The following is a 24,558-nucleotide window of genomic DNA, read 5'->3' as shown; positions in this document are numbered from 1 at the left end:
GTTACTGGCGCTGCCTTGATCATGTATCGAACCAGTCATGCAACGCCACGATCTGACGCCAGAAGTCCATCATCATGAAATATCGGCTCCAAGTAGCTGCTACCAGATAGACCGCATTTCACAAACTGGAGGTACAGTTCCTAGTGGTTGGTCACAAAGGGTCTTACTACGTTCCATACTGATCACACCCGAATTTGGCTGTAGTCGAGACCAAATCAATAATACATACAACCCCAAGACTTATCCGCAGCTACTCGGGGACTGATGGTTCATATTAACGAAGCCAACTGTTGTCTCTAAAGATTCTCGGTCATGTCGATAAGTGTAAGCGGGTCTTGACCTTCTGGTGATACAAGCAAAGCTGATCAATTGGGCAAAGGCAATGCCTGTCTGTTGATCATTTGTCAGAGTGAGATCAGCGGTCCGATACCTATAAGAGACAAGCACAGAAACAGGTAAAGTAACTTCGAGTCCGTTTCGGCGCTGGCGCGAAGCGAAGTGCGGGGTGGTTCGGTTGACAAATCGCGGGGCTTGCCGGCACTGCGCCAGTGACCCACGAAGCCAGTCTGTGTCATTTTGGAGAGATGAGATGGGCCAGGCGCAAAGACGTCGGTGACGAGGACTGACTCGAGATGGTAAATAGTTCGGGCGCAGGGAGAGTATGTTTACAGCCAACTGTCTACTCCTTAGAATAGGCCGTGAGGAACAAACCTCCACTGATCCTGAATGCACACTTGCGATGACATTGATGGTCCAGTGATGCCAACAGCTGCCGGGTATCCGTACTAAGGGCTCAGTCTCCAGTTGTCAGTCTCCACAAAGCCTCCTAGGTTGAAGCTATCGAGCCAGGATGTGTCGCAGCCGGGGTTCCACTCATCACTACATCCCTTGAGCCTCAAGGATATTGTGTATCAAGACCCCAAGCCTAGTATGAGCCGTGGTGATAGGATGGTAGGGCATTTCTGCAGTAGGGCAGCTCGAGACCTGTTAAGTACGAAGATGTCAACTGAATGTCCGTAAGTAAGACCAGATGCTCGTAGAAGCACTCGGCCTCCAACACAAAGCACTGACTAGAGAGAGAAATAATAGGAATATTTCGTGCAAGACAAATTCACATCTAAGGGATAGTAATAAGATCAAGAGATAATGTGTTCAATTTAACATCATAAAGTTTGAGTGACGGAAGAGTAAAATTTAATTCATTTCATTCGTGTATGGGCCGATAAGAGCAATATGTCATCTATCCGTACCCGGGGTATGCTATGGTAAAATACAAAGAGAAGACGGCCGCCTAGCGGTAAGCTGCAGGCATGATCAAGGCCGAAACCAGAGTGTTATAGACAGAGAGAGAGATGTTCTTAGGGTTTGTTCTCGCCATTGAATCGAGCAATACCGCTTCGGATGCCCTTGTCAACGGACTTGGCCATCTTCTCCAAAGGAAGACGGTCCTCGACACGCTGGACCATCTTGGATACGGGAGGTTCGATGCGCTGGACGCCCTTCTCCATAGGAGGGATGAAGTAGCTGACATTTCTCTCCCATCGTGGAGCCCACTTGTTGGTCTGGTTGGAGAGACGTTCCTCGGCTCCTGGCATGACAAGGTACAGAGGTGTCAAGACGCCAACACCGGCCGCACCCATGCAGAAGATCTCTGAGGGCTTGGCAGCAGGAAGTCTGGGGACGCGAACGGGCATGATGATATGGGTATTGAGAAGTGGTAGTTGGTTCTGCAAGCGCAGAGATGTTAGCAGTGTGTGAAATAGGAAGAGACAGATGAAGCATCACTCACTGTTAATGATCTAGTCAGCGATATGACTAGAGTAGATCAAGGCAAATGTTGTTTATTGCAAGGGCTCTCTGTAGTTGGGAGGACGGAATTCGGTGTGTGGAAATGCGAGTTAGGTGAATTGGGATGGATGATTATGATTTGATTGGGATGAAAGAATAAGGAATCAATTCAGTAACGAAAGGGGCACCTCCTTCTGTTATATATGTGCAGCCACATCTGTATCCTTGGGCAAGATCGAGCGGGGTAAGAGCGTACGCAGCGCTTGGATGATCATCTTGGGCAAGAGCAGGAGGCAAAGGAGACGATGAGAATTGATTGGACTGAGCTGAAGAGGACCTCCTCTGCCAAAATGTTTGTGACTTTGTGTATACTTGAGCATGTAAGCGTGCATCAGCGCAAACAGCGGTACATAGTAAGGCGAATACTGTGTGGTCGACAAGGTTACACTTGAGCAGCGGATGGCTTGCAGTCTCCCCCCAACCTCAAACTCTCCCGCAGGCCGAGACAGGTGGTGATTCGCCGTTGGTTAGGTCAATGCCCTCCATTACGTCGAGTCTGGACCTCGTGACCTGATCGCTCACTGTTCGCGGTTGGTTAAAATCGTTCTGAAAACAGTGCATCACAGCATTCAAAGCATTAAAGGAGTGTGCCGTCCCATGTGGAGGTTGATGTGAAGGTTGCCACGTTAGCGACGCCTCAGAGTCATCATCGTCTGAGTAGGGTGAAAGCGAGGGAGAGACGCAGCCGACAAGAGTGCGTATCTTTGGGGCTGCTGTTTAGGAGATGCAGCTGCTCGAAGCGAAATGGTGGCGTAGGTTTGGCTTGCACAGTACGGTCTTGTTCCTGTTCCGGATACGATGAGGGTGGGCGAATGCTCACTGCAAATCATGAAACTAACTGAAATTCACTGTTGATATTACTCTCACAGCTGGATTGGATCATTGGTCTTGGTAAGAGCTTTAAATGCCTGTTATGTTGAATATTCGTTGCGTGCGCAGTAATGGGACATGATCAAATGAAATGCTGAGCAAGGGAGGAAATGCAGCAGACAAACTGTACAGCCTGTAGGTAATCTTAACCCCGCTTGTATATACAAGCAGTGACCTAGCAAATTAAGTAGCACCTAGCACCCTTACCTGGCTCTGATTTGATTAATCGTTCGATAACTTGACCGTTGTTTGAGGCGGATGAAACAGTAAAATGCAAGTGTCAGCCCAGCTTGAGGAGTCAATTGACGACAGGGCGACACTCTGATGTTGAACCCTTTTCGATTGTTGTGCGTGTAGCCAAATGTTGAAAAAAGTCTCTCAATCAAAGGTTATTTCAGCGGCTCACAGAGGGAACAACAGTGTGCGGCACAGGCCTGCTGAACCAGAAGTTACAGCGGAGGAGGAGGTGCAGGAAGGGCTGTGAGATCTGGGGCGGAAACGTGTTCCCAGTGGTACTCGCCTGCTTGCATCGACTTTGCAGTGACATTCCACCCAAGTACTTTTGTCAGAACCTGAAGAGCTCCGTGTCCTGCTACGACTCACAGCGTCTCACTGCCATTTTACAAGTCGCGTGCTGTCCAGATTTCACTGCCACTAGCATGCGGAGGGTCTTTAGGGCCCCTGGAGCGTATCCACTGAGTCCGCTAAAGGACCCGCTTACCCCAGATTCACGGCATTTAAAACGGCGGGTCCCAGTACTGGATTTATCCGTTCCCCGCTCTTAATGGCCACATGTTAATGGACAGGTCCTTACCCCATTTCTTCGGCGCTGAATTGTGTTTGTCTTTTCAGCTGCACACGAAGTACGAACAAAGCAGTAAGATTGATGACAGTGCACGTGGCACTACGAAGGAAGCAAAAAAAGAATGATTGTCAAGATTGGGATTCGAACCCAAGAATCTTTCGATACTGCAAGATACCCAGGTAACTAGGTAAGACCTTGTCTTGAGTGCAGCGCCTTAGACCACTCGGCCATCTTGACTATAAGAAATGGACGTTGATTGACTCCAGGATCTGGAATATACAATGTGCAAAAGGTTTATGCTGAAGTGCAAAGAAAAAAGTAATGTCAAGATTGGGATTCGAACCCAAGAATCTTTCGATACTGCAAAGCACCCAGGTAACCGGGCAAGATAAAATCTTGAGTGCAGCGCCTTAGACCACTCGGCCATCTTGACAATTTTCATCTGTTGAAAAAGGGCTTCACATTTGAAACTATGAATCTGAAGCTTCACCTCCATTAAACGATCAAGTCTCTTCAATTTATCAGTTTCCAAACAAAGTCCACCCCTGCTATGTAAGTGCTAATGCGCCGGCTATATTAATGGCAATGCCTACCTAGGTAGTATATGGCTGTGCAGATAAATGGTGGTACGACCGCAACCACTCTTCAATAAGCTCGCATCCATTTTTAGTTGCTTCAAAAGGTCTTTGCAACCAACAAGAACTTTACACAAGACTTAATCCTTGGCGTATATAGAACTAGAGTGTATTCTCTCAAAGATGGCCAACTCTGGTTGGTATAACTTATGCTAAGCAATGCATAGTCTTTTTCCTTGGCCTTCTAGCCGGTTTGAACCATAGATATAGTAGATGACATATAAAGCCACCATACTTCGAAGTAGAATAGACGATTAATTGTGATATACATCCCTTGGTCAGGAATAGGTTATTTCCTTATACACCACAAAACATGGTCCCTGATGTGATAGGTCTGTTCAACAAATGGCAGGGCTTTGCCTGAGAAGAGGTTTAGAAGGAAACAGGCAAGGGTAGAGCATTTGGGCCAAGAGCCAATCTCTCTTACAAGCGGATGTCCGTTTGCTCTTTATTCTCTGGACCTGCCCCTAAATAGTATCATGGATGTGTATCAGATCTTTCCGGTGAATGGGCCCTATAAAGAGCGTATTTCAACTTACATGGCTTCACCTGACACCCGGAATGAATGAATATCTACAATGTCCGCATCAGGCCCTCTGAATACTTGATCATAACCATGACCTAAAATGATCACATTCAGACTCTAGCCTTAATTAAACTTGTCTTACATGTATCAAAACTGGAGGTGCAATATCGTTAGGCTACTTGAATTTTATACCTGCCAAAGAAGTGGCCAGGATCGGCATATCGATTCACCGTGATCAGTGAATGCAAGGACGATACCGCAAAGGTTGTGGTGCGATTACTTAATAGTGCACAAATTTCAAGTGTTTTTATCTGTTTTGCAGCGGGCATTGCATATTCGTATCAAAGGTGTTCCGCTAGATTATATCTCAGTATGAATTTCTTGTCCGCAGAGTATGCTATCTAGATCTTTGACAATAGCACATCCCTAGACATTCGCAAAGACATACTCAACAAAATAACACTTTTGATACACGGCTACTGGCTTTGAGGCCTATGTTAACAAAGGTTCAGGCTAAATTTGTATCGTGAGTCATACGAAATTGACACAAGATTGATACCATGAACGCTGTTCTTCCTCCAGGCTGTTCCCAAAAGCATGCGTCTTGATGCTTCTCCCTTTACATTGGGAATTTGAAATTCCGTTGTATAGATGTCCAGGGTCCATCACGACATCCAATGCCGAAGAGCCTGGATGTCCGTAGTATGTTCTAAGGTTTTTTACGGCTTATCCCAGTTTAGACAACTTGAGATTTTATCAATGCTGTGATCGTGCCGCAGAAGATGCCACAAATATCGTTATTAGCACTTGCTGTTGGAGCATGCTCTTTACTAACCGATCCATTTACGATGTTGACTGGTAGGTCAGGGAGTTGCGAGTGAGGAGGTTTTCGTACCCAGTAGAAGCTCCATATCGAGATGGCTTCCTAGGCCAATTCGCTGCATCCGATGACACCTAGAGCTGCGAGCACTTGGATTTTGTGATTTTGAGTTTTACCAGTGATATGGCTCAAGTCTCTTATCAGTGTCAGCCCTCAGGACTAAATGTGCGCGAAAATCCAATTTGAGACGGACCTAGACTCTCAACCAAGAACAATAACACGAGGGCGAGGGCAAGTTGATGCGATCCAGAAATTGAAATAAGAATTAAACTCCAGCAGTCCTGCCTTTCTATTTGGCTGCTTGGGCCGTCCACCTGGAATTCATATCTAAATTTTGAACAAAGTCGACAAGTGCGGTGTTGCAGCAAAGCGTGCGTGTGTGCGTGAGTACATGAAATCAAATCAGCCTCAGGCGTAGTTTTGGTGGTGGTCGAAAAAAGCGGTGTCGCGTCAGGTCAGTGTCAAGACCCAGAGCCAGACCAGAATAAGTCTGCGTAATTTGAGAGCGCCGTATCCCCCTCTCTATCCTTCAGATCAGATTTTCTCATCCATAGCCGTCCTAGCAGATTAACCAGTCATGGCAGCATCCGCGTCGCTTCCTCCATCTGCTGCGCGCACCCACAGTACGTTATTGCATCTATCAAGCCAGCCCAGTTAGTATCAAATATCTTTGCTTGCATTGTGTGCTTGATGGGGGGTCATACCGGATCAATACTTGTCCCAAGGAGCCAGTGGGCTTATCGGCGATGTATTCCTCGGTGCCAGAAAGCTGAATGTTCATGTAGCTGTCGATGGAGACTAGAGTTCCCTTGTACTCGACCTCACCCCATTTTAGGCGAACAAGAACCTGCTTGCTGACGAGGTTCTCGAGCATAGGGCGAGGGTTGATTGGTGCGAAGCTCATCTTGATTGGTGTGATGAGATAAAGTGGGATGAGTGAGGTTGATGAGATGAGTGAGCTTTCTGATGGTGATGGCTGCGAAAGGACAGGCGCGTCAAACCAAACGTATTGGGTTTAGTTTCTCGCCGCGTGCCTGAGGAGAAAATTTGCCCAACCCAGACGGCTTTTCTCCGGCTAATCATTCGATCAGTGAAGAGTGGGGAAGAGTGTTTGCTCTCACCCGATTAAACCAAGAGGAACGAACATTTTTGTTGACCAGAACTTATTGTCTATTGGATTGTTACACTTTAAGTTGTTGCACGAATGCGCAATGTAGTCTATTAGTTCACCTGATTTCCAGTTGACACTGTAACGATGCTGCTTTTCCTGCTGTTGCAAGCTGGCGAGTACTCCAGTCAGCATGCGTTTGGTACTCTTTAAACGAAAATGGAAGGTCACAGTGGTATCATTTGATCTACTTGCATATGGTCCTGTTTGTTTCTCTAGAAGTTTCGATTTGATCAAATGAGGAAGGATGAATGCTGGTTGTGGTGTTCATCTGGTTGCATCACATCAACCTGTCCTGCACAGTTCATGGACTGGCGCTGTACCATTACCGAACCCAGAGTGAGCAGGTCAGTAGTGGGTACCTTGTTGACCCTCTTATATCCAGTCTTAACCGCCCGTCGTCTGAGGCTCATGAGGTATCGAGTACCTTCTATAGGTCTTGAGGTGCTGCACGTGGGCTCTAGTCTCCACTGTTCCAAACCTCAAAGCGTTAGCTTTCTCGACCGGGAGAGACATTCACCGACCCGGGCTTGTACAGTACAACAAGAGACCCAGACCCAAGCAAGCTTAGGATTTGCCGTTCGCAGGCCTTGGATGTTTACCTTTCTTTTCTTTTAAATCCATTGTTGCTCTTTTTCCTGCTGTCGCCAGATAGTAGTTGACGCTTGCAGTGACGGCTAACGCAGCTTATGACCACCCATTACCGACTTGTGATTCTAAGCATTGTTTAAACATCCATTCACTGTACTATTTCCTTGAGCTTCATTTCCATTCCACCGCCACTACTGAACTGCACACTACGTCACCGTCAAACTCTTCTGTGAACCCCCTCCCTCCGCAATGGCCGAATTTGCCAATTTCGACGGGACTCCCAGCAGTCTGGGCAGCGAGACGAGCAAGAGAAAAGCTGCAATCCTTGACAGACATCTTCCAGATGGATTCTCGGCCGAGCCTGATGTTGCTTTTGGGCCTGCCAACCCTTCAGCGTCGGCATCAGCTTCAGCCTCAGCTACAAACGTCAACGATGACTCCCAAGCAGAACCTGTCGAGTCTTCGCTCCTTCTACAAGGTGGTGACATGCACCGCGACATGTTCAAGATCAAGGCCCGCGCCAATTCCCTCCGTCGCGCCGCCACCTTCTCCCATCATTCCACTCCTCGCCTTGCAGCCGAAGACGAACTGAGTCACTCCGAGCAGCGCGAGCCGGGAGGCTTTCGACGATATCACATTCAGCGACGTGCCCGACAAAGACGCATGAGCGGCTATACAGTTGTGGCCAAGAACTTTGTCGATTTCCTTGACCTGTACGGAAGCTTTGCTGGTGAAGATCTCGAAGATGCCGACAGTGAGGACGAGTCTGCCATTGACGATCGGGAGGACGGCGACGTCGAGGAACCACCTGAGCTGCGACCTCTACTCGGACGGAGACGAAGCTCTAAGAGACTGCGAAAGACTGGCGACGCTACAACTACAAAGACTTTCTTCACTCTGATCAAAGCCTTCATTGGAACCGGAATCATGTTCCTGCCCAAGGCCTTTCGCAATGGTGGAATTTTGTTCTCCTCAATCACGCTGATTGTGCTTTCTTTGGTCAATTGCGGATGTTTCAGACTTCTATTGGACTGTCGCCAAATCTACGGAGGTGGTTACGGAGAGCTCGGTGAAGCAATCATTGGTCCGCGGTTCAGAAATCTGGTTCTTGCATCAATTGCAATCTCCCAGCTTGGATTCGTCTGTGCCGGTCTCATCTTCACGGCAGAGAACCTCTATGCCTTCCTTGATGCCGTGACCGCCAACCACCGCGAGTTGATGTTCAGTGTGCCCAGTCTGATCGCTCTCCAGTTGGTCGCCCTTGTTCCTCTTGCCCTGATCCGAAATATCTCCAAGCTTGGGCCCGCCGCTCTCCTCGCTGATGTCTTTATTCTGATTGGCATTGTTTATATCTGGTATTATGATATTGCAGCACTCTCCCAGCACGGCATGGACTCGACTGTGAAGCTGTTCAACCCCAAGGATTTCACCTTGACTGTCGGATCAGGCATCTTCACTTTTGAAGGCATAGGCCTCATCTTGCCCATTCAGTCAAGTATGAAGAAGCCTGAGCATTTTCCGGGCCTTCTCTACCTGGTTATGTTCATCATTACCATCATTTTCACATCAGTGGGAGCGCTCTGTTACGCGACGTTCGGTGAGGACACCAAGATCCAAGTCATTTCCAACTTTCCTCAGGACTCGCCTCTTGTCAACGCTGTCCAGTTTCTCTATTCCCTGGCGGTCCTTGCTGGAGATCCCGTCCAGCTGTTCCCAGCTGCCCGTATCATCGAGACATCAATCTTTGGAGAGCGAGCAACTGGAAAGAAGAGCAGCGCGATCAAGTGGAAGAAGAACGCTTTGAGAACTTTTATTGCGGGCGTGTGCGTAGGCGTCAGCATTCTCGGTGCTAGTGACTTGGACAAGTTTGTGGCATTGATCGGCAGCTTTGCTTGCGTTCCTCTGGTATACATCTACCCTGCGTTGCTGCATTATTACGGGGCAGCTCAAACCACCAGGGCCAAGATCATCGACCTCGTCGTTATGGTGGTTGGCTTCATCGCGATGGTATACACCACCCTTGTCACTGTTTACCAATGGATTGACAGTGCCTAAATACCTTCCTGCCGAGGTGGGTACAAGCTGTATTTGCGGTGGAAGCGATATACGAAGTAACAAGACTGGGAGAAAAGGCAACTTTTAAAAGGGGAGATGCTGGACTGGGGATTATGCCTGTGTCTAGGGCATATGTCGTAATTGTGTTGTGTTTGTGTTATCATTATGTTGTTGACTGTTGTTGGCGAAAAGCTCCGTTCAGGTTTTTTGCACAGCGATGCAGGTAACCAAGGCAAGCGAAGCAATCATAATCATGCGTAACGTTTACAGGTTTGGTAGAAGGCGTTGATGTATAGTATTCTAAGTATTATCAGATTGTTTCTAGTTTTGCCCCAATCCAACTGGATACTAAACACTTGTGAAGCTGAACTATCTGTGTCCCCTTAATGAATGGGCTGTCTCTCGTATGAACTACCCTGATAGAAGATATTCTGGCCAGGAAGAGATTCTAGTACTGGTAGCGTTTACTCATCTATTGGGTACAGCATTCTCTAACCAGTCAATGCAGCTAGCTTTCTTGGCCAAGCTCGCCGAACGTCTGTAAATACACCCGTCACAATGCTCAATGCCATGCTCATCAGGTAGCACCTTGGTACTACTATCAGCATGTACTGTACATACTGCAGCTGCTATGTTCTGCGTCATTGTACAGCTCCTGCCTGCAAAGTCAACCCGAAGTGCTGCAATGTGCAACGAATCTTAACTTCTCAGCAAGTTAAGCATTATGATGATAGGTACGTACGACAAGGTCAAGATCAATGCCAAAATCTTGCCGTCAGTTCGTGGAAGCGTTTAGGCAGAACAATCTCCTCTTGGCCTTTGAAGCTCGAGCACTTAAGATCCACCCTCTCTGAAGCTGGAAGGACAACACCCTTAAAAACACAAGGCGGGGTTGATTATGGCTGACGTCGATCATATCCTTAGCTTAAGCATGCATATGTAGTATGTAGGACCTGAGTTAACTCTTTCAGGAAACCTGCATGTCGTCTTGCAGCCGGATCCTAACTGGACTACTGTACTGCACCTGCAAGACTGCGGCACTGTTACTGTTGCCATAATGCATTGCACTGTCGTTAAATTGACCGGGTTCTACTGTGGTCAGTCTATTATATTCTCTTGCTTCGAATTACGTCCAGTGCATGTTGGATCCATGAGGGAGCTCAAGTTCACAACTGGCTCATGTAGATTTGCCATTATGCCATACAGAGAGACTTTGGGTCGCTGTTCTCCATAATACCACGGCGAACTGGCTTTGAATCTAAGATAGGATGTCAATTCAGAATGAAGTGTCAAGTGCGGTCCGTCACTTTTCCAATGAACAAAGTATCCGCCAGTATTTGGGGCGCTGATGTCCCGAACTTTCCCAAGATAATGGGTGCTTCCGGGGACGTTTGGATATATCATCGTATCCGAACATGCATTCCACCAAACTCATCTTGTTTGGTACAATATTGCTCCCAGCAAGCCTCGTCCTTTCGACGTGGTTCAGCCTCAAAACGTGGTCTATCAGGATACCAGGGGACCATGTCTATTCCGGATGATGTCCCTTCTCGAGCTGTTCTTCAGGAATAAACAAAGAAGGCACCAGTGATCTGACGGTCGAGTATCATTTTATTTACACTATAGAACGCCATGCCATCCAGATTGTCGACGCCGGCCCAAGAACCTCCCTGATTCAGACTCTCCAGGGTAGCGAAACGAAGACATTAAGCACTACCAGCACTTACACTCATAACCTGCAGCCCCTTCAACAAAGAAAGTCTGGGGATGAAAACAGGTGCGCCCTATTACACCCATGGGCTAATAGATGGTCTGTACGAAATCTGTGGTCGATCGCTATGATGGCGGATTCGTCCAAGTCAAAAGAGGGTGGTTTGGAAAACCATCTTTTAAGTCTGATGAGTGATTCAGAGCTTGGGACTCTAGTGCAAACTCGGAATGTACAAGGATTTAACAAGATACGAGAGGATATTAATATATTTTAAAAGCTTGAAAGGACAAAGTTTGTGGATCTCTGTCGGTCGTGACATCCATACTTGCTAAGACGATTCTCTATGAGGCATTCTTTAATTTCGAAGTATTCTGCAATCCGTCAAAAACGACGGTGAGTGGTAGGATGACACTTATTGGTGGTCAAATTCGTAGAAGACTAAGCCTGCTGGATTGCAGGATGGAGACAAGACGTACTCACGAAAATCAGGATCTGGCCGTCGAGGACAGGAGGCTTTCGCAGAGTGATATCAGCATGCCGCTTGTGAATGTCACCGGCATAGGCGGTAGAAAAATAGTCTCATGATAAGAGATACCATGTACCAAGTAACATGTTAGCATATTATATTTATTTCATCTAATATCCCAAACGCCGTGCCATGCAACCCACGTCCATTAATCCCAATATCTTCTAATCCCAATATCGAATTTCGCCGTCCATACCGGCCGTGACTACCTTGCTTGTCTCTTGAGGATGCCACTTGACGCTGGTGATGGCCTGGTTGCCAGCCTTGAGCTTGTGGTACATCTTGCACGTCTTCCAGTCCCAGAAGCACACATAACCGCCAGAGTCACCTGAAGCGAGGAACTGGCCGTCGGGACTGCAGTCGAGGTCGATACCCAGACCAGCGTTGTTGTGACCTCGGTAGCTCTTCTTTCTGTTCTGTCGGAATTTGTCGTTCGCGCCATACACCAGGATCTGGTTGTCGGAACTTTGGTATGCCACGTATTTACCGCTTGGGTGAGGCGCTGCCCGGGTCATCGGGTACATGTCTGGCTCAGCGATGTACTTGATTGGGACGGGGATGTTGTAGTCCCAAGCTCGGAGGGACTTGTCATCGGAAGTTGTCATAAAGCGTCGATTGTCATCGACAAAGGTGATGGTGTTGATAGCCGCCAAGTGGTGGTCGTATTCTTGTACAACTTCCTTGGTTCGGATATCGAACTGGACAATCTTCTTATCCGACATACCAGCCAGGAACTCATTCGCATGCTCGGGGTCAGGGTTGAACTTGATAACGTGAGGAGTTTTGCCAGTTGTGAATTTGTTGACACAGACACCTGTCTCCGTATCCCAAAGCTTGATCATGCGATCGTACGAGGAAGACAAGAATTGAGTGCCTGATGTGTTGAAGCAGATATCCGACAGAGCCTTGGAATGGCCGTGATACGATCGTAGTAATTCTCGGTCGTGATAAACGTCGAAGATCTTAACGGTTGAATCGGCACTTGCTGAAAGAAGCAAGTGACCTGAGGTAGGGAAGAAACGCAATGCAGTAATTGCCGCCTTAGAGTGCTTCCAGGAGCCGCACTGCTTCTTGGGAATGTAGTTGGTGACACTGCCAACTTCTTTCCGAAGGTCGATATTGAGATCCTGAGGAACATGCATATAAGTCCTTCCCTGGTAGTCGGTTTCGGAGGACCCATGAAATTCGGTTCTCTCCTCTCCCATCGTTTCGGCCTCCTTTCGTTGCTCGAGCGCCTTTGTCGGTGCCTTGAGAACTGTTCCACTCTCGACGACCTCTTCCTCCTCTTCCACAATCTCGTATTCTTCATCGCTCGCTAGCTCCTCATCTTCCGCCACAATCTCGTACTCGGGCTTCTTATATCGAGCCCAGGGTCCAACATAAGAGCCAGGACCTTCCGCAATAGTTGCGCTGCCCTTGTCTTCACGTCCGGCCCGTATCCTCGCGGCCTCTGCCTTTATTTCTGCGGTCGTCTGGTACTCTCGCTCAGGGCCTCCTCGTCGCTCGATAGCGCGGTGTTTGCTTCGGAATGTGTGTTCGCTCAAGTATGTCTCCTCGGCGTGTCCGGTCGGGACGCTCTTGCGCTTCAAAACGCTGCTCTCGTCCTTGAAAGGGTTCAGTGGGCCAGCCTTTGGACGCGACAAGTCTTCAGCTGTGTAAGGCACCACGGCATGGTCAGGCTCAGCTTGTTCTCGGACAATGAGCGCGTCCTGGGGCGCCATATTCGGCGGATACTCCCCAAAGTCTGCCATGATGAAATAGGTTTTGGTGTGTTTTTGATGAATGCGCAATGCGGAGCCAGAGCTTCATCTACGCGCGACAGACTCAACGTCGCCAAATTATTTCAAGGTCACGTGACTATGATCGCATCACGCATGAGCGACCTCGCAGGTTTGAGAGAGTACTGGGTAACAGAAGAATTGTCCTCCAAGGCTATAACTTTTATAGTCTGGTACAGCAGCCTTTTGTGCAAGTGAGTCACAGCTGTATTGGCGAGAGTTGGAGTTCAGTTGCTGTGGACGACTTCTCTTGCGATAAGCCCAAACTTTGACCTCCAGCTGCCTTGCCTGGAGAGGTCAACCTTAAAAAACACCGGGATCTCGTCTATGGATCTGCTATCGCAAAAGCTTAGATGACCGGTCTTTAATACTGATGACGCTAAAATAAAATAGCCCAAATGCTGGTCTAAGCCAGCACAAAGTGACCAAATTATTTCGTCTATTATCCTTTAAGCGGCTGATTCTTTTGAGGGCTTTCAGATGTCGAATAGTCAAATTTTATATCATCATGACTTCATAGCATGATTACACACCGTCTGCACGGCGGATTTATAGTACAAAATCTGGATGTTTTATTCGATCATTAATCAATTATACTGGCTGTATGCTGAGGGACGATGCATGAGATCACCGGATTACGATGCCTCATTCCCAGCATAACATGCCACGCACCGCCTTCATGAAGTAATCAACCAGAGCGCCAGCTGGCATGATACCAGGATATATACGCCAAGCCCGCCTCTTTAAAGCCCGTCATCAATCTATACCATCTTCCACTCGTTATGTGCTGCCGTGGCAGGTTCATATCTTCTCGTCGCGTAGCTGATCGACCCGGCCCTGGGTGTCAGCCGAGTTCGAACAGCTGGATGAATAATGCAATCCGTTCTATCTCACGTAGGTGTCTCCTAACGTCGTGGATATTCGGATCGCCGCTCATTCACAAGCGCAGCCATTTAGGAGGACTCGTCTCGGATAAGAGCAACGATCATGCTGTAGAGGTAGAAGAAGAACATGATCAAGTGGAAACCCAGCTTGAAGAAAGATTCCTACTCCGGGTTAATGATGTGTCTGCAGGACTGGAGCTCTGTTTCATACCTTCTTGTGGACATTAAGCTTGCGGAAGATCTCAGTCGCATCGAGGAGGTGAGTGTTGTCAACAATCCTATTCCTGATTAATTCTTGTCCCGATCTTCAAGCTTGGATAACTTACTTCTTGACGTTCCAGCCAAGTAGAGGCAAGTTGAGAATAAGAGGCACCCAGTATCCGTTGATGAGGAAGAGGAAGGTCAAGAAACCGTGCACAGCAGCCTCGGGGATGATGTAGGTGTTAAGTCGGTTGCAGAGATCAATGGGGTTAATGTAGTCACTGTGAATAGGCGATTAGCTTTCATCCCAGGTGGCATTTCAAATACGCGCTTCCGAGGCGCAAAGTTTGACACCCGAAGCAACGTGGAACAGGGCCGCGGCAAGCATACCATTCCAAATCACTGTACATGATAGTAAAGAAGACCTGTAGGAAGAGGTTGACGGCGTTGATAAGCACCGACAACAGGAACAACCAAGCTTCTCCGGACATCATTTTGGGCTAAAGTGTGCGGGCGACGTTGCGAGTGGTCGAAAGGTTGGGATGACGATGTTAATCGAGGACGAGGACGAGGACGAGGACAGCTAGCTATTTGTCAAGCAAGCTCTAGCACAAGCTGAGTCTGGCGAAGCGGCGGAGTGAAGAAGGGATGATAAGCCTTCGTGGGATGGTTAAGTCGCAAATGGACAGCTTAAACAAGTCAACAGTGCCTTGCAGAGAAGGGTTCAGATGTGCAGAACGTGAGGGGAATACTGTAGTAGACAGAAAGTAGTGAGGAGGAGAAATCTTGGTGGCGGGCAATGGATGGGGATTATGGTAGTGTAGTGGCAGCGGTGGTGACTTCTGGTGGAGATGGTGGAGGTGGAGAGGGACCTGGAGAGGTTAGGACGTTAGGTATTGTAGGCAAGTAGCCAGATTAAAGCTAGCGGCAATGATGGAAGCGGCGACAGGCTCACAGGGCACAAAAAAATCTCCAAATCCCCTGGAGATAAATCCTGGCAGGTCCGGCCCTACCTATCTGATCCCTTGCACTGGAAACGCCCAATGCATGGGTTGGACGGCGTATGGCGTGGCCGATGGACGCCCGCCTGCCTGCCTGCATGTGGCTGAGTGTCATCTATTCAACAGCGACTCAGGGCTCCCTCGAAACTCGAAACTTGACAGCGAGTCCGGGTGCCATTTGCGTCATTCTACGGATACAGCCCAACCCAATAATTTTACATCCGGGGGGGGGGGGGGGGTAGTTGGACCGTGACCTGAGATGATGTAACTGTGGTAGGTCTAGCAAACAAACAAGGCTGATCGATAGCAATATCCACATGAATGTCATGGCTTCACATGCTTTTAGCACGTGGAACTAATAATTCATATGCAACCTTGCGATGCATATATCAAACATATCAATTCTGATCTCATGTCTCACTGCTCGTCCTAACAATGCACCACTAACATTGTCATCACCATCAACCCGCTCATCACCCCCAAACTCCTGTAGCTATGTGATAATGTCAAAACTCATGTTCTTTCTTGTTACAACTTTTATATAGCAATCTAGGCTTTCGCATCGCCGTTCTCGGCACTGGGCATTGGTAGAGCGCCACCGGGAGAATTCTCCTGTCGCGCTGTCAGAATCTCGACACCATCCTCGGTAACCAGAAGAGTATGCTCTGCAATCCATGTTAGCGCGTGTCGCTGCAACACATCTAAAGCTCAACTTACCAAACTGAGCAGTCATCTTGCCGTCAATGGTGGTGCTTGTCCAGTTATCGGGCCAGGTGATATCTCGGTACTTTCCTAGAGCAATCATGGGCTCGATTGTAAATGTCATGCCAGGCTTGCACTCGCCGACGGTCTTGTTCTTAGCGTAGTGGGGGACGTTGGGAGGGCAGTGGAAAAGCTTGCCGACTCCATGGCCACAGTAAGTTCGAATGACACTGCAGTTGTGCTTCTTGGCGTGCTTCTCGATAATGTTACCGAATTCTCGGATCAAGGTGCCAGGCTTCACAGCCTTGATGGACTCGTCCAGGCATTGTCGCGCGGTCTCAACCACACGAACAGTATCAGGATCGGCCTTGGCCTTGTCACCAATGTAGTAGGTCTCGTTCAAGTCGGCGTGGTATCCCTCGTGATACAGGGAAACATCGATGTTGAGAATATCGCCGTCCAGCAGAACACGTTGATCAGGGATACCGTGGCAGATGACTTCGTTAACAGATGTACAGCAAGACTTGGGGAAGTTGTTGTAGTTCAGAGGAGAAGGGTAAGACTATTCCATGGTCAATATTTATGCGACGGCAATAGCAGCCCAGGCCATCTTCTCAGAGATCTCATAATACATACGTTTCGCTCAATGCAGGCCTTGTGGACGAGCTCGTCGATGTAATCGGTCGTAACACCAGGTTTGGCGGCGGCGGCGGCGATGTCGAGAACCTCTCGCGCCAGTCTGCAGCTCTTTCGCATGGCATCCTGGCCGGCCTTGTCGAGAATTTCGATCTTATTACGGTTGGTGAGAGAGCGGCTGTACCTGGGGTTGCCGTCTTGCCACCACACGGGGTGAGGAATCGACTGGGGGAGAGTTCGGTGCGGCGACAGAGGATAGACGGGTCGCAAGGAGCCAGAGTAGGGAAAGTTGGGGAACGGGTTGTAGTAACCGGTAGCTGGATCTGGTGAGATTGCTTTCGGGGCTTTCAAGTGGTGGAGGATATTACTTTGCGATTTGTGCATTGTCTTATGGATGCCCTACAATATTATTAGCTGACGTTACTGGTGCATACAGTTGAGCTGTACAACATACCCAGTTACGCTTGAAGCATTCCTGAGAACAGAAGAAGCTGTCCTTGATTCCAAGCTTCAGGCAAGTCGGGCACTGTAGCGATCCGGCATCGTTCGAGCAGTCGGCGCCCATGCACTGCTTGGCGGGGGCATCAGCAGCCATTGTGTTGGTGTTGATACTCGTGCGGAGGTATGTGGTGGGAAAATGGTGTATCGATCAAACAAAATGTGAACAAGAAAGCAGTTAATTATGCGATCACGAAACGCCAAGTAAAAAGTGCCTTAGGTGCAGTTTCGGAAGAGTCTCTCTCGAGGTGTAACTTTCAGAGGGGAGCAAAAGATCGACTCGGCCCCATTTGCGGCGACTTGATAAGCCTCGATAAGGGTCGTCACTATCTACAGTAACAGTGAACAAGCGACCCTGAGCGCCAGACGGAGCTCGTTTAACGGAGGAGGGACCGCAGTAATTTTATGCATTTTATGCGGGCGCAGCGCTAACAGTGGACACTAGTGAGGCTCTTCGAAACGGTACTGTTTTAGGAAAGTGGGGGATCGTGCCAAAACGGAGGTGAGCTCAGTTGACGGTGGACTAACAGAAGTCAATGCATAAATGTGAAGAGTACAAAATTCAGAGCCGACACTAAGCCCGGCCAGGGTGTGATATTACATGGATTCCATACCATAAATTTTATAGCACTTCTGGAAAGCTGGAACACGGGACAAATCTCTCGTTGACTATGATTGAACTCCGACAGATGTTACGCAAAGTACTAAATAAGGCACAAGCATAGCACATAAACAGAGTCATACAGCAAGACAAGGCGATGCAAAGCAGATAGTCTCCAATAATGAATGATTAATAATAGAGAGAAAGCAATAGTTGCCAAGTAATTACCTACTGCCATTGCATTATAGCACGTATTAGATATTGAGTTCCGTGAAATCCAAGTTGGAGGCTACAATTGTAGCAATTCCATTCGATAAAATTATAGACCTCTAGACCCTTCCTTCCTTCTGTCTCCAATGCTTGCGGCAATTACTCAGAACAACACCGAATGCCGGGGTTGGTAAGTGGTCTTGTGGGTTATTCTTGCCTCTTGGCTTTTCTCTCTGATGGATAAAGTGGACCCCCGCTTCCGGCCGGCCGCTATCGCTTTGATGCAACATGAGCAGCCGGTCCTATCGGGGCTTAAATCGGTTTCTAGGTACTGTATTAGTATGACGACCTCAATGTCTCGCCAGTTCGAGACTTGAACTTTTTTTCTCTTCTGTTTCCGTTCGTCCTTATCAACATCTCAAAGATGGAGAAGCCTCAGAAGATCGTTGTTGTTGGTGCCGGTCCCGTTGGCTCTCTGGCTGCTTTATATGCTGCTCAACGAGGACATGAGGTTGAAGTTTATGAGTTGCGACCTGGTAAGTGACATCGACTTGAATCAACTTCCGGACAGCCGAGACAACTTTTCAGAAATGATCTTTGTTTTGCGAATTTCTTCTTGGACCCTTTTTCGGCGACATCTTTCTCGTCCTATAAATTCTCGGAGGCGCATTCACTGACTGGTCTAGACCTCCGGGATCCCAGTACTATCCCGCTCAACTTCACCAAGTCCATTAACCTTGCCATCTCTGAGCGCGGAATCAATGCTATGCGCCATGCTGGTCAGCCAGGGCTCCTCGACAATGTCATGTCAACAACAATTCCCATGAAAGGGCGCATGATTCATGGGAGGAGCCCGACCGGATCTCTTTTCGAGCAATCCCAAGACTACGATGTCAAAGGAAGGGTATGCAAAATTGCCTCAATTTTTCTATGTGTTTGCATGTGAAAACTGACGCTTTAATGACAGGCGATCCATGCCATTGATCGAGCAGGCCTGAACAAGCGGCTGCTCGATACTCTGGATAACATGCCCAACGTCAAACTGTTCTTCAACCACAAGCTCACAGGTGCGGACTATCGCACTTGCAAAGCCTGGTTCGAGGTCACCGATGGAAAGTCTTCCAAAGAGTCTCGTTACAGAGAGATTGATATCTCATTCGATCTCATGATTGGCGCTGATGGCGCCCATTCTGCTGTCCGCTACCACCTTATGAAGTTTACCCGGATGAACTACCAACAAGAGTACATTGATACTCTGTGGTGCGAGTTCCATCTTAAGCCTGTTCAAACAGACAGCACAGCCGATCCAATGGCCAAGTTCCGGATATCGCCTAATCACTTGCATATTTGGCCTGGCAAGGATTTCATGTTTATTGCTATTCCCAGTGATGTACGTCTTTCTCGTTCTGTCCCTTTCTCCACATTTGATTAACACTCAGCTAGGACGGCTCTTTCACATGCACACTCTTCATGCCAAGCAAGGATTTCTCAGACCTCGAGAAGAATCCAGCCAGCGTGCCATCTTTTTTCGATAGCCACTTTCCCGGCGTCACAGATTTAATACCGGGCGATGAGCTGATTGAATCCTTCAACACAAACCCTCATCTACCGCTCATTAGTCTCAAGTGCAAGCCCTATCACTATGGTTCTTCTTGTGTCATCGTTGGCGACGCCGCTCACGCCATGGTGCCTTTCTATGGCCAGGGCATGAACGCTGGCATGGAGGATGTCCGGATTCTCTTTTCCATCTTGGACAAGCATAGCCATATTGACGAATCCAATGATCCTTCTAGCGACTCGTCCTCCGCATCAGGACCCGCCTTCCAGCGATCACTTGCATTAGCAGAATACTCAGCCGTCCGCCCACCTGATGCCCATGCCATCAACGATCTCGCTTTGCAGAACTATGTCGAGATGCGATCCTCTGTCCTATCTAAGCGCTATAGGTTGCGGAAGTATCTCGAGGAGTGGATGAGCGTGTACTTTCCTCGACTAGGTTGGCAGACGAAGTATTCCCGGGTGAGTTTCAGCAATGAGGGCTACTTGAATGTCATCAATAAGAGTGACACGCAAGGCAAGATATTAGTGCAAGGATTCTTGGGTTTGATTGCTAGCCCTTTCCTTGTTTCGACGGCATTGTTTTGCTACCGGTATCGACGGTCAATATCCGCCATGTTCAAGGCAATTCGGCAATTACCCTAGATCCGAGAAGCTGCGCCAATTTTAGTTACTCTCGGACCATCCCATTCACTTTGTTCATAGAAATTGTGTAGCTGTGCAGCAGTTGCAAAAAGATCTTGGCTGTCGAAAGCCAGGCTGTATTATATAGACAGAAATCGTAATCAACAGTACGTGAAGTGCTCTGCCATATTTAACTTTTAATCGGTCCCATCTATCAGTCAAAACTAGTCCAAATTTCGATCGTCCAAAGGGGTGTTCAAACTGCGTTCTCTTATGGTGTTGTGTTGGTTGGGAGTTGATAGTGGCCTGCTTAGCAGGGATCGCGAAACTCCAAGCAGTGCAATTCATAAGCATCAAAAAGGCCATCCTGGATAAAAAGGAATTCTACAATTCCATCGATGTGTTCATCGGGCTATTCACTGATGCCGACTGTTGCTTGATTATTGTCAATGCATAAACCGGAGTGTATGCACATAGCGAGTGTTTAGCTTAGTCATCGAGCGCATCTTCGAATTTTTGGTCCGATCTTGAACGTTAGGTACGGGACTTCAGGAAGAGGCCGATATACCGTCGCTTCAAGCACACGACTACCAGCGGCGAGAGCTTTGAGGAGTTGATCAATTGGTCTCCCTATTAAAAGTAGTTTGGTCTCGTCTGCGGTTGTGCAGAGGTGAGTTCAAAATGCTCCAACCCAGCAACCTCCGTGATAGGACCCCTCGAAGAACGACATGTTAACAAGGATCGTCCACAATTAGATTTAGAAGACCGAACCGACGACTGTCACCGAATCCATCCTCGATCGAATCACAGCCGCACATCCGGCCGGACCGCCCATCATGCCCTCCATCACCAACATCGCGAACATGTGTTCGCATCTCCAGAACGCCTCCAAAGCTCGTCTTGGAATAACATCCGTCAAGAACTGCAAATACAACCTGCAACTCGCCCTTGCTATGCACCGATCAGGTTTCTTCTCTACCGTCTACCGCGCTGGCCCTCATCCTCCTACACTGGAAGAGATGGTTACCAAGCAGCCCGAGCCTGTCACAAGTAAAAACGTCGCCACGATGCGCCTGTGGTTGGGTCTCAAGTACTGGGATGGTCAGCCTGTCCTCGGCAAAGCCAATGCCATCAGCACACCGAAGCGTCTTATGACGGCCAACATCCAGGAGCTCGCCAGACTTTCAAGAGGATTTCCAACAAAGGTATCTGGTGGTGTTGTGCCGGGTCTAAATCTTGGAGAATGTCTATTTGTGTCAACGTCTCAGGGTGTTTTGGAGGTTCGAGAGGCTCTTGCGAAGAAGCAAGGAGGTGTGTTGGTGTGCAGGGTGTCATGAGTGTGAGCGCTGAAAAGGGATCTGTTTGAGTGGTTGAAGAAGCCTACGTGCTTTCATGATACGATAAATAAGGAAGCCTCTATTGTACAACTAGATTAAATGTCCTAGCAAGGACGGTTTGTGTATCAAAAATCAATCTTAGTAAGGGCGACTGTTTGCCGCTTTACATGTATTTTGTTATTCCCCAGTCTTGTTTTTTTGTTGAGTATCTCCTTTACAGTATGCGGTAAAATCACCATTCGCCTTCGCTTAAAACAGGTATCTATACAGCAACTCAAAAATACAAAGTCTTCTCCTCAATGGCTAAATCAGCAATCTTGTATCCTCCGCCATCCATGTCTGGGCTTGGTTCGCTTCCGCGACACGTTCCGGTTCTTATTTCTTCTCTTCCTCGGTCTGCTCTCCAGTGGTATCCTTCTCTTCGGCGGCAGTAATGGTGTTGACATTAACCTTTACATTACTCTGGGTGGTAACTTCGGTCTCAGCGTCTTGCTTCTCGATAGTCTCTGACTCAGGGGCAGGCTCGGGGTCCTTCTCCATTAGAGGTAACACCTCTTGGTCGATCTCTGGCTCTGACTTATTGGGTGAAGTCTCATTCGTCTCCTCTACAACAACGGGGGGTTGAGAAGAGCTCTCCTCTACTAAGGGAACAATATCAGCATTCTCAGTAGGTTTCTCAGAGTTGACATCAGAAGCTTCGGGCTCATCGAGGAGAGACTCCTGGTGCGAAGGATCCTTTTGTTCGGATGCAGTAGTCTCAGGAACTTCGACAGGCTTCTGCTCGTTGGTAGGCTCCGGGGTGGCAGGTTGGATCGCCTCCTGCTCTTCATCCTCGGTTGGTTTCGCTGGAATATCTTGGTCTTGGCTTTCTTGCTGGGCGGGCTCCACGGCTTCCTTAGAAGCGCCCTCGATAGCGATAGGCTCTGGTTCGGACTTGTTCGAGTCCTGAGGTGCGTCTTTTGCCTTGGTCTCCTGGATGCTGGAAGGCGCCTCAGTGCTCTCTGTCTTGGTAGGCTCAGATGTCTGCTCTACCGAGGCGATCTCGATTGATGGGGTATCTGAAGTTACTGAGCCAGCGGAGCGCTTCGGTTCAGCCGCCTTTCTGACTGGTTTCCTAGCACTTCCTGGGGTCTTAAGGGTGTGTTCACGACGCGTGGGGTCGGTTCCTGCGGACGAAGGTCGTTTCGCAGTCTTCTTTGGTGGTGTGGTGGGCACCTTCTCAGCGGTTTTTGACGAGGAAGCCTGTGTTGGTCGCATCATACGAGCCAGAAAGCTCTCATCAACAGGGGCTTCCTTCTTGACTTGAGCTGGATCCGAGGGCTTCTTAGGAGGAGGGCCCAGGCTTGGTCGCGGGCGACCAACGTTTGAGGGCTGACGCTTGACAGTCTTGCCGGTGCTGTTGCTGGTTCCTGTCGCGCTGGCCCGGCTAGCGGGGCGGGCAGGAACACTAAGATTCTGTGAGCTTGCTGAAGGCCGAGCCTGACGGCCGGTCTTGGCTCCAGATGCTGCCGTTGGTGCCATTAGAGACGCGGGGAGATGCACAGGCTTCGTGGGGGATTTTGGCTTAGGCTTCACGAAGCTGGTATCGCTGGTAGTGGGCTTCAACGGCTGGGGCTTCTTGGCTGCCGTGGTCGTGGTAGGCCGAGTCGCTGTGGAGGCGGCTGTTGGAGCTTGTCTGGGTTCCTTCTTCGCCGCAGGTGCAGTCTTCGCTGTCGGCTTGGGCTCGGACTTGTGAGTGGTGCTAGTAGGAGGCTTTGCAGTAGATGGAGATTTCGCTGGAGGCTTGGTATTGGAAACCTTGGTCGAGACAGCACTGGGTCGAGTCGTGGTGGCCTTCTTTGGAGCTGCAGCCTTTACAATAGCTGCAGGAGCTAGTTCCTTAGCAGCGCTGGTCTTGGGCTTGCCATTGGCAACTGTGGAAGCTGCTTCGGGCGTCTTTTCCTTGTTCTCCTTCTTTGGCGACGCGGAAGCTGGTTCTAGTGAAGCTGGTTCTGCAACCGGTTCTGCAGCTGGCTCTGCAACTGGCTCTGCCATTGCGGGTTCTTCTACAGCAGGTTCTGCTGGCAGCAATGAAGGCGATGGTTCTTCCTTGTCAACTTGCTTGTCTGGGTTGACACTGGGCTCATCGGTAACAGCTCCAATTTGCTCCGTGGGTGTCTTTGGGGGGTCAATTGGGTGACGAGGCGATTCGGGAATATCCTCCTGAAAGAAAGGCTTGTTTCCTCTTGGTGCATCTTCCAGAGATGCAGAGGGTCTGTCGGGAACGGTCGAAACGGATTCTGCGTCGGAGCCCATGCTTAGTCGACGGCGGGAAACACTGGATTCGTGACTGGGATCTCTTCGGAGGCCTATCCTTCCGTCTTTCTCAATGGCAACAAAGTTGGTTCTCACTTTGGAGAGTGGTCGAGGCGATTCAGAAACGACACTGGTGCCTGTAGAGAAAGAAAACAAGTTTTGGTTAGCAAGGGGTCGAAGGGAGAGAAGGAAAGAATGGAAGGACACGGTAGGTAAGAATGACGCTGGGAGCTAGTGTGTACAATTCCAGGGCAGGTAGAACCAAGGGCAGGTACAAGTAGAGCAAGCTTAAGCTGTTTAACTTTAAAAGCGGCGCGGCGCAGCAGCTCTAAATGTTTATTCTGCAGCGAGGATATACCCTCCATACACGCTCATTATGCACCACGCGCGTGGGTATAGGTCGTACCTTGGACGGGAGTAGAGGCGCCTGACGATCGGCCTCTGTCGGGAGGGCTCGTGTCGCCTTTGTTCTCAAACATGGCGCGGAGGTTCTTAACCTGACTCATGATTGCAGAGGACTCTCAAAGCGAGAGAAGACGAGTGCGGTTCTGGTCGAGAGACCTCGAGGTCTTTTGGGATGGGAGATTCGAGCTGTTCGGCAGGTTGTAGTTGGACGTGT

At 48.9% G+C, this 24,558-nt stretch overlaps 9 protein-coding genes and 2 non-coding genes across 11 annotated transcripts; 3 read left to right on the top strand and 8 right to left on the bottom strand.

The window, feature by feature from the left end:
• Positions 1 to 1,358: 1,358 nt before the first annotated feature.
• On the bottom strand, positions 1,359 to 1,694 carry B0J16DRAFT_323242 (uncharacterized protein; the record flags this gene model as incomplete). Its single annotated transcript, XM_046125766.1, has 1 exon — positions 1,359 to 1,694. The coding sequence occupies one exon, from the start codon at positions 1,692 to 1,694 to the stop codon at positions 1,359 to 1,361; it is 336 nt and encodes a 111-aa protein (XP_045980345.1).
• A 1,955-nt stretch (positions 1,695 to 3,649) lies between these two features.
• Positions 3,650 to 3,760, bottom strand: B0J16DRAFT_t244. Its single transcript has one exon. It is a non-coding gene; the product is annotated as a tRNA-Leu (tRNA).
• Positions 3,761 to 3,845: 85 nt separating this feature from the next.
• Positions 3,846 to 3,956, bottom strand: B0J16DRAFT_t243. The gene has a single exon. It is a non-coding gene; the product is annotated as a tRNA-Leu (tRNA).
• Positions 3,957 to 6,131: 2,175 nt separating this feature from the next.
• On the bottom strand, positions 6,132 to 6,468 carry B0J16DRAFT_387592 (uncharacterized protein; the record flags this gene model as incomplete). Its single annotated transcript, XM_046131692.1, has 2 exons — positions 6,132 to 6,201; positions 6,269 to 6,468. The coding sequence occupies 2 exons, from the start codon at positions 6,466 to 6,468 to the stop codon at positions 6,132 to 6,134; spliced, it is 270 nt and encodes an 89-aa protein (XP_045980344.1).
• An 804-nt stretch (positions 6,469 to 7,272) lies between these two features.
• On the top strand, positions 7,273 to 9,731 carry B0J16DRAFT_347646 (transmembrane amino acid transporter protein-domain-containing protein). Its single transcript, XM_046128595.1, has one exon. It carries the CDS (start codon positions 7,573 to 7,575, stop codon positions 9,376 to 9,378), a length of 1,806 nt encoding a protein of 601 aa, XP_045980343.1. The 5' UTR covers positions 7,273 to 7,572; the 3' UTR covers positions 9,379 to 9,731.
• A 1,934-nt stretch (positions 9,732 to 11,665) lies between these two features.
• Positions 11,666 to 13,493, bottom strand: B0J16DRAFT_347645 (WD40-repeat-containing domain protein). Its single transcript, XM_046128594.1, has one exon. The coding sequence runs from the start codon at positions 13,364 to 13,366 to the stop codon at positions 11,780 to 11,782; it is 1,587 nt and encodes a 528-aa protein (XP_045980342.1). The 5' UTR covers positions 13,367 to 13,493; the 3' UTR covers positions 11,666 to 11,779.
• An 853-nt stretch (positions 13,494 to 14,346) lies between these two features.
• Positions 14,347 to 14,972, bottom strand: B0J16DRAFT_387589 (cornichon; the record flags this gene model as incomplete). Its single annotated transcript, XM_046131691.1, has 4 exons — positions 14,347 to 14,439; positions 14,489 to 14,555; positions 14,604 to 14,759; positions 14,869 to 14,972. The coding sequence occupies 4 exons, from the start codon at positions 14,970 to 14,972 to the stop codon at positions 14,347 to 14,349; spliced, it is 420 nt and encodes a 139-aa protein (XP_045980341.1).
• An 803-nt stretch (positions 14,973 to 15,775) lies between these two features.
• Positions 15,776 to 17,669, bottom strand: B0J16DRAFT_347641 (peptidase M24, structural domain-containing protein). Its single transcript, XM_046128593.1, has 4 exons — positions 17,272 to 17,669; positions 16,818 to 17,216; positions 16,197 to 16,743; positions 15,776 to 16,144 (listed from the first exon to the last, which is right to left on the bottom strand). Exons 1-4 carry the CDS (start codon positions 17,410 to 17,412, stop codon positions 16,029 to 16,031), a joined length of 1,203 nt encoding a protein of 400 aa, XP_045980340.1. The 5' UTR covers positions 17,413 to 17,669; the 3' UTR covers positions 15,776 to 16,028.
• A 782-nt stretch (positions 17,670 to 18,451) lies between these two features.
• Positions 18,452 to 20,496, top strand: B0J16DRAFT_347636 (uncharacterized protein). The gene is made up of 4 exons (XM_046128592.1): positions 18,452 to 18,662; positions 18,813 to 19,030; positions 19,094 to 19,516; positions 19,570 to 20,496. The coding sequence occupies exons 1-4, from the start codon at positions 18,551 to 18,553 to the stop codon at positions 20,326 to 20,328; spliced, it is 1,512 nt and encodes a 503-aa protein (XP_045980339.1). The 5' UTR covers positions 18,452 to 18,550; the 3' UTR covers positions 20,329 to 20,496.
• Positions 20,497 to 20,789: 293 nt separating this feature from the next.
• Positions 20,790 to 21,832, top strand: B0J16DRAFT_176873 (ribosomal protein S8). Its single transcript, XM_046122516.1, has 2 exons — positions 20,790 to 20,977; positions 21,063 to 21,832. The coding sequence occupies exon 2, from the start codon at positions 21,144 to 21,146 to the stop codon at positions 21,642 to 21,644; it is 501 nt and encodes a 166-aa protein (XP_045980338.1). The 5' UTR covers positions 20,790 to 20,977; positions 21,063 to 21,143; the 3' UTR covers positions 21,645 to 21,832.
• Positions 21,833 to 22,019: 187 nt separating this feature from the next.
• On the bottom strand, positions 22,020 to 24,445 carry B0J16DRAFT_323235 (uncharacterized protein; the record flags this gene model as incomplete). The annotated part of the gene is made up of 2 exons (XM_046125765.1): positions 22,020 to 24,076; positions 24,346 to 24,445. The coding sequence occupies 2 exons, from the start codon at positions 24,443 to 24,445 to the stop codon at positions 22,020 to 22,022; spliced, it is 2,157 nt and encodes a 718-aa protein (XP_045980337.1).
• Between the last annotated feature and the right edge of the window lie 113 nt (positions 24,446 to 24,558).

Source organism: Fusarium flagelliforme, assembly GCF_020744385.1.
Source record: "Fusarium flagelliforme strain FIESC 12 MPI-CAGE-AA-0113 chromosome Unknown B0J16scaffold_6, whole genome shotgun sequence".
NCBI lineage: Eukaryota > Fungi > Ascomycota > Sordariomycetes > Hypocreales > Nectriaceae > Fusarium > Fusarium flagelliforme.
This window is presented reverse-complemented; position numbering and strand designations above follow the sequence as displayed.

Bases quoted from the DNA above. Each gene is read 5' to 3' on its own strand.
- B0J16DRAFT_176873 (XM_046122516.1), top strand. From the start codon at position 21,144: ATGCCCTCCATCACCAACATCGCGAACATGTGTTCGCATCTCCAGAAC.
- B0J16DRAFT_347641 (XM_046128593.1), bottom strand. From the start codon at position 17,412: ATGGCTGCTGATGCCCCCGCCAAGCAGTGCATGGGCGCCGACTGCTCG. The intron at 16,744-16,817 runs GTATGTATTATG...ACCATGGAATAG, and splicing joins AGGCCTGCATTGAGCGAAAC to TCTTACCCTTCTCCTCTGAA. The intron at 16,145-16,196 runs GTAAGTTGAGCT...CATGGATTGCAG, and splicing joins CAAGATGACTGCTCAGTTTG to AGCATACTCTTCTGGTTACC.
- B0J16DRAFT_347646 (XM_046128595.1), top strand. From the start codon at position 7,573: ATGGCCGAATTTGCCAATTTCGACGGGACTCCCAGCAGTCTGGGCAGC.
- B0J16DRAFT_347645 (XM_046128594.1), bottom strand. From the start codon at position 13,366: ATGGCAGACTTTGGGGAGTATCCGCCGAATATGGCGCCCCAGGACGCG.
- B0J16DRAFT_347636 (XM_046128592.1), top strand. From the start codon at position 18,551: ATGGAGAAGCCTCAGAAGATCGTTGTTGTTGGTGCCGGTCCCGTTGGC. The intron at 18,663-18,812 runs GTAAGTGACATC...TGACTGGTCTAG, and splicing joins AGTTTATGAGTTGCGACCTG to ACCTCCGGGATCCCAGTACT. The intron at 19,031-19,093 runs GTATGCAAAATT...CTTTAATGACAG, and splicing joins ACTACGATGTCAAAGGAAGG to GCGATCCATGCCATTGATCG.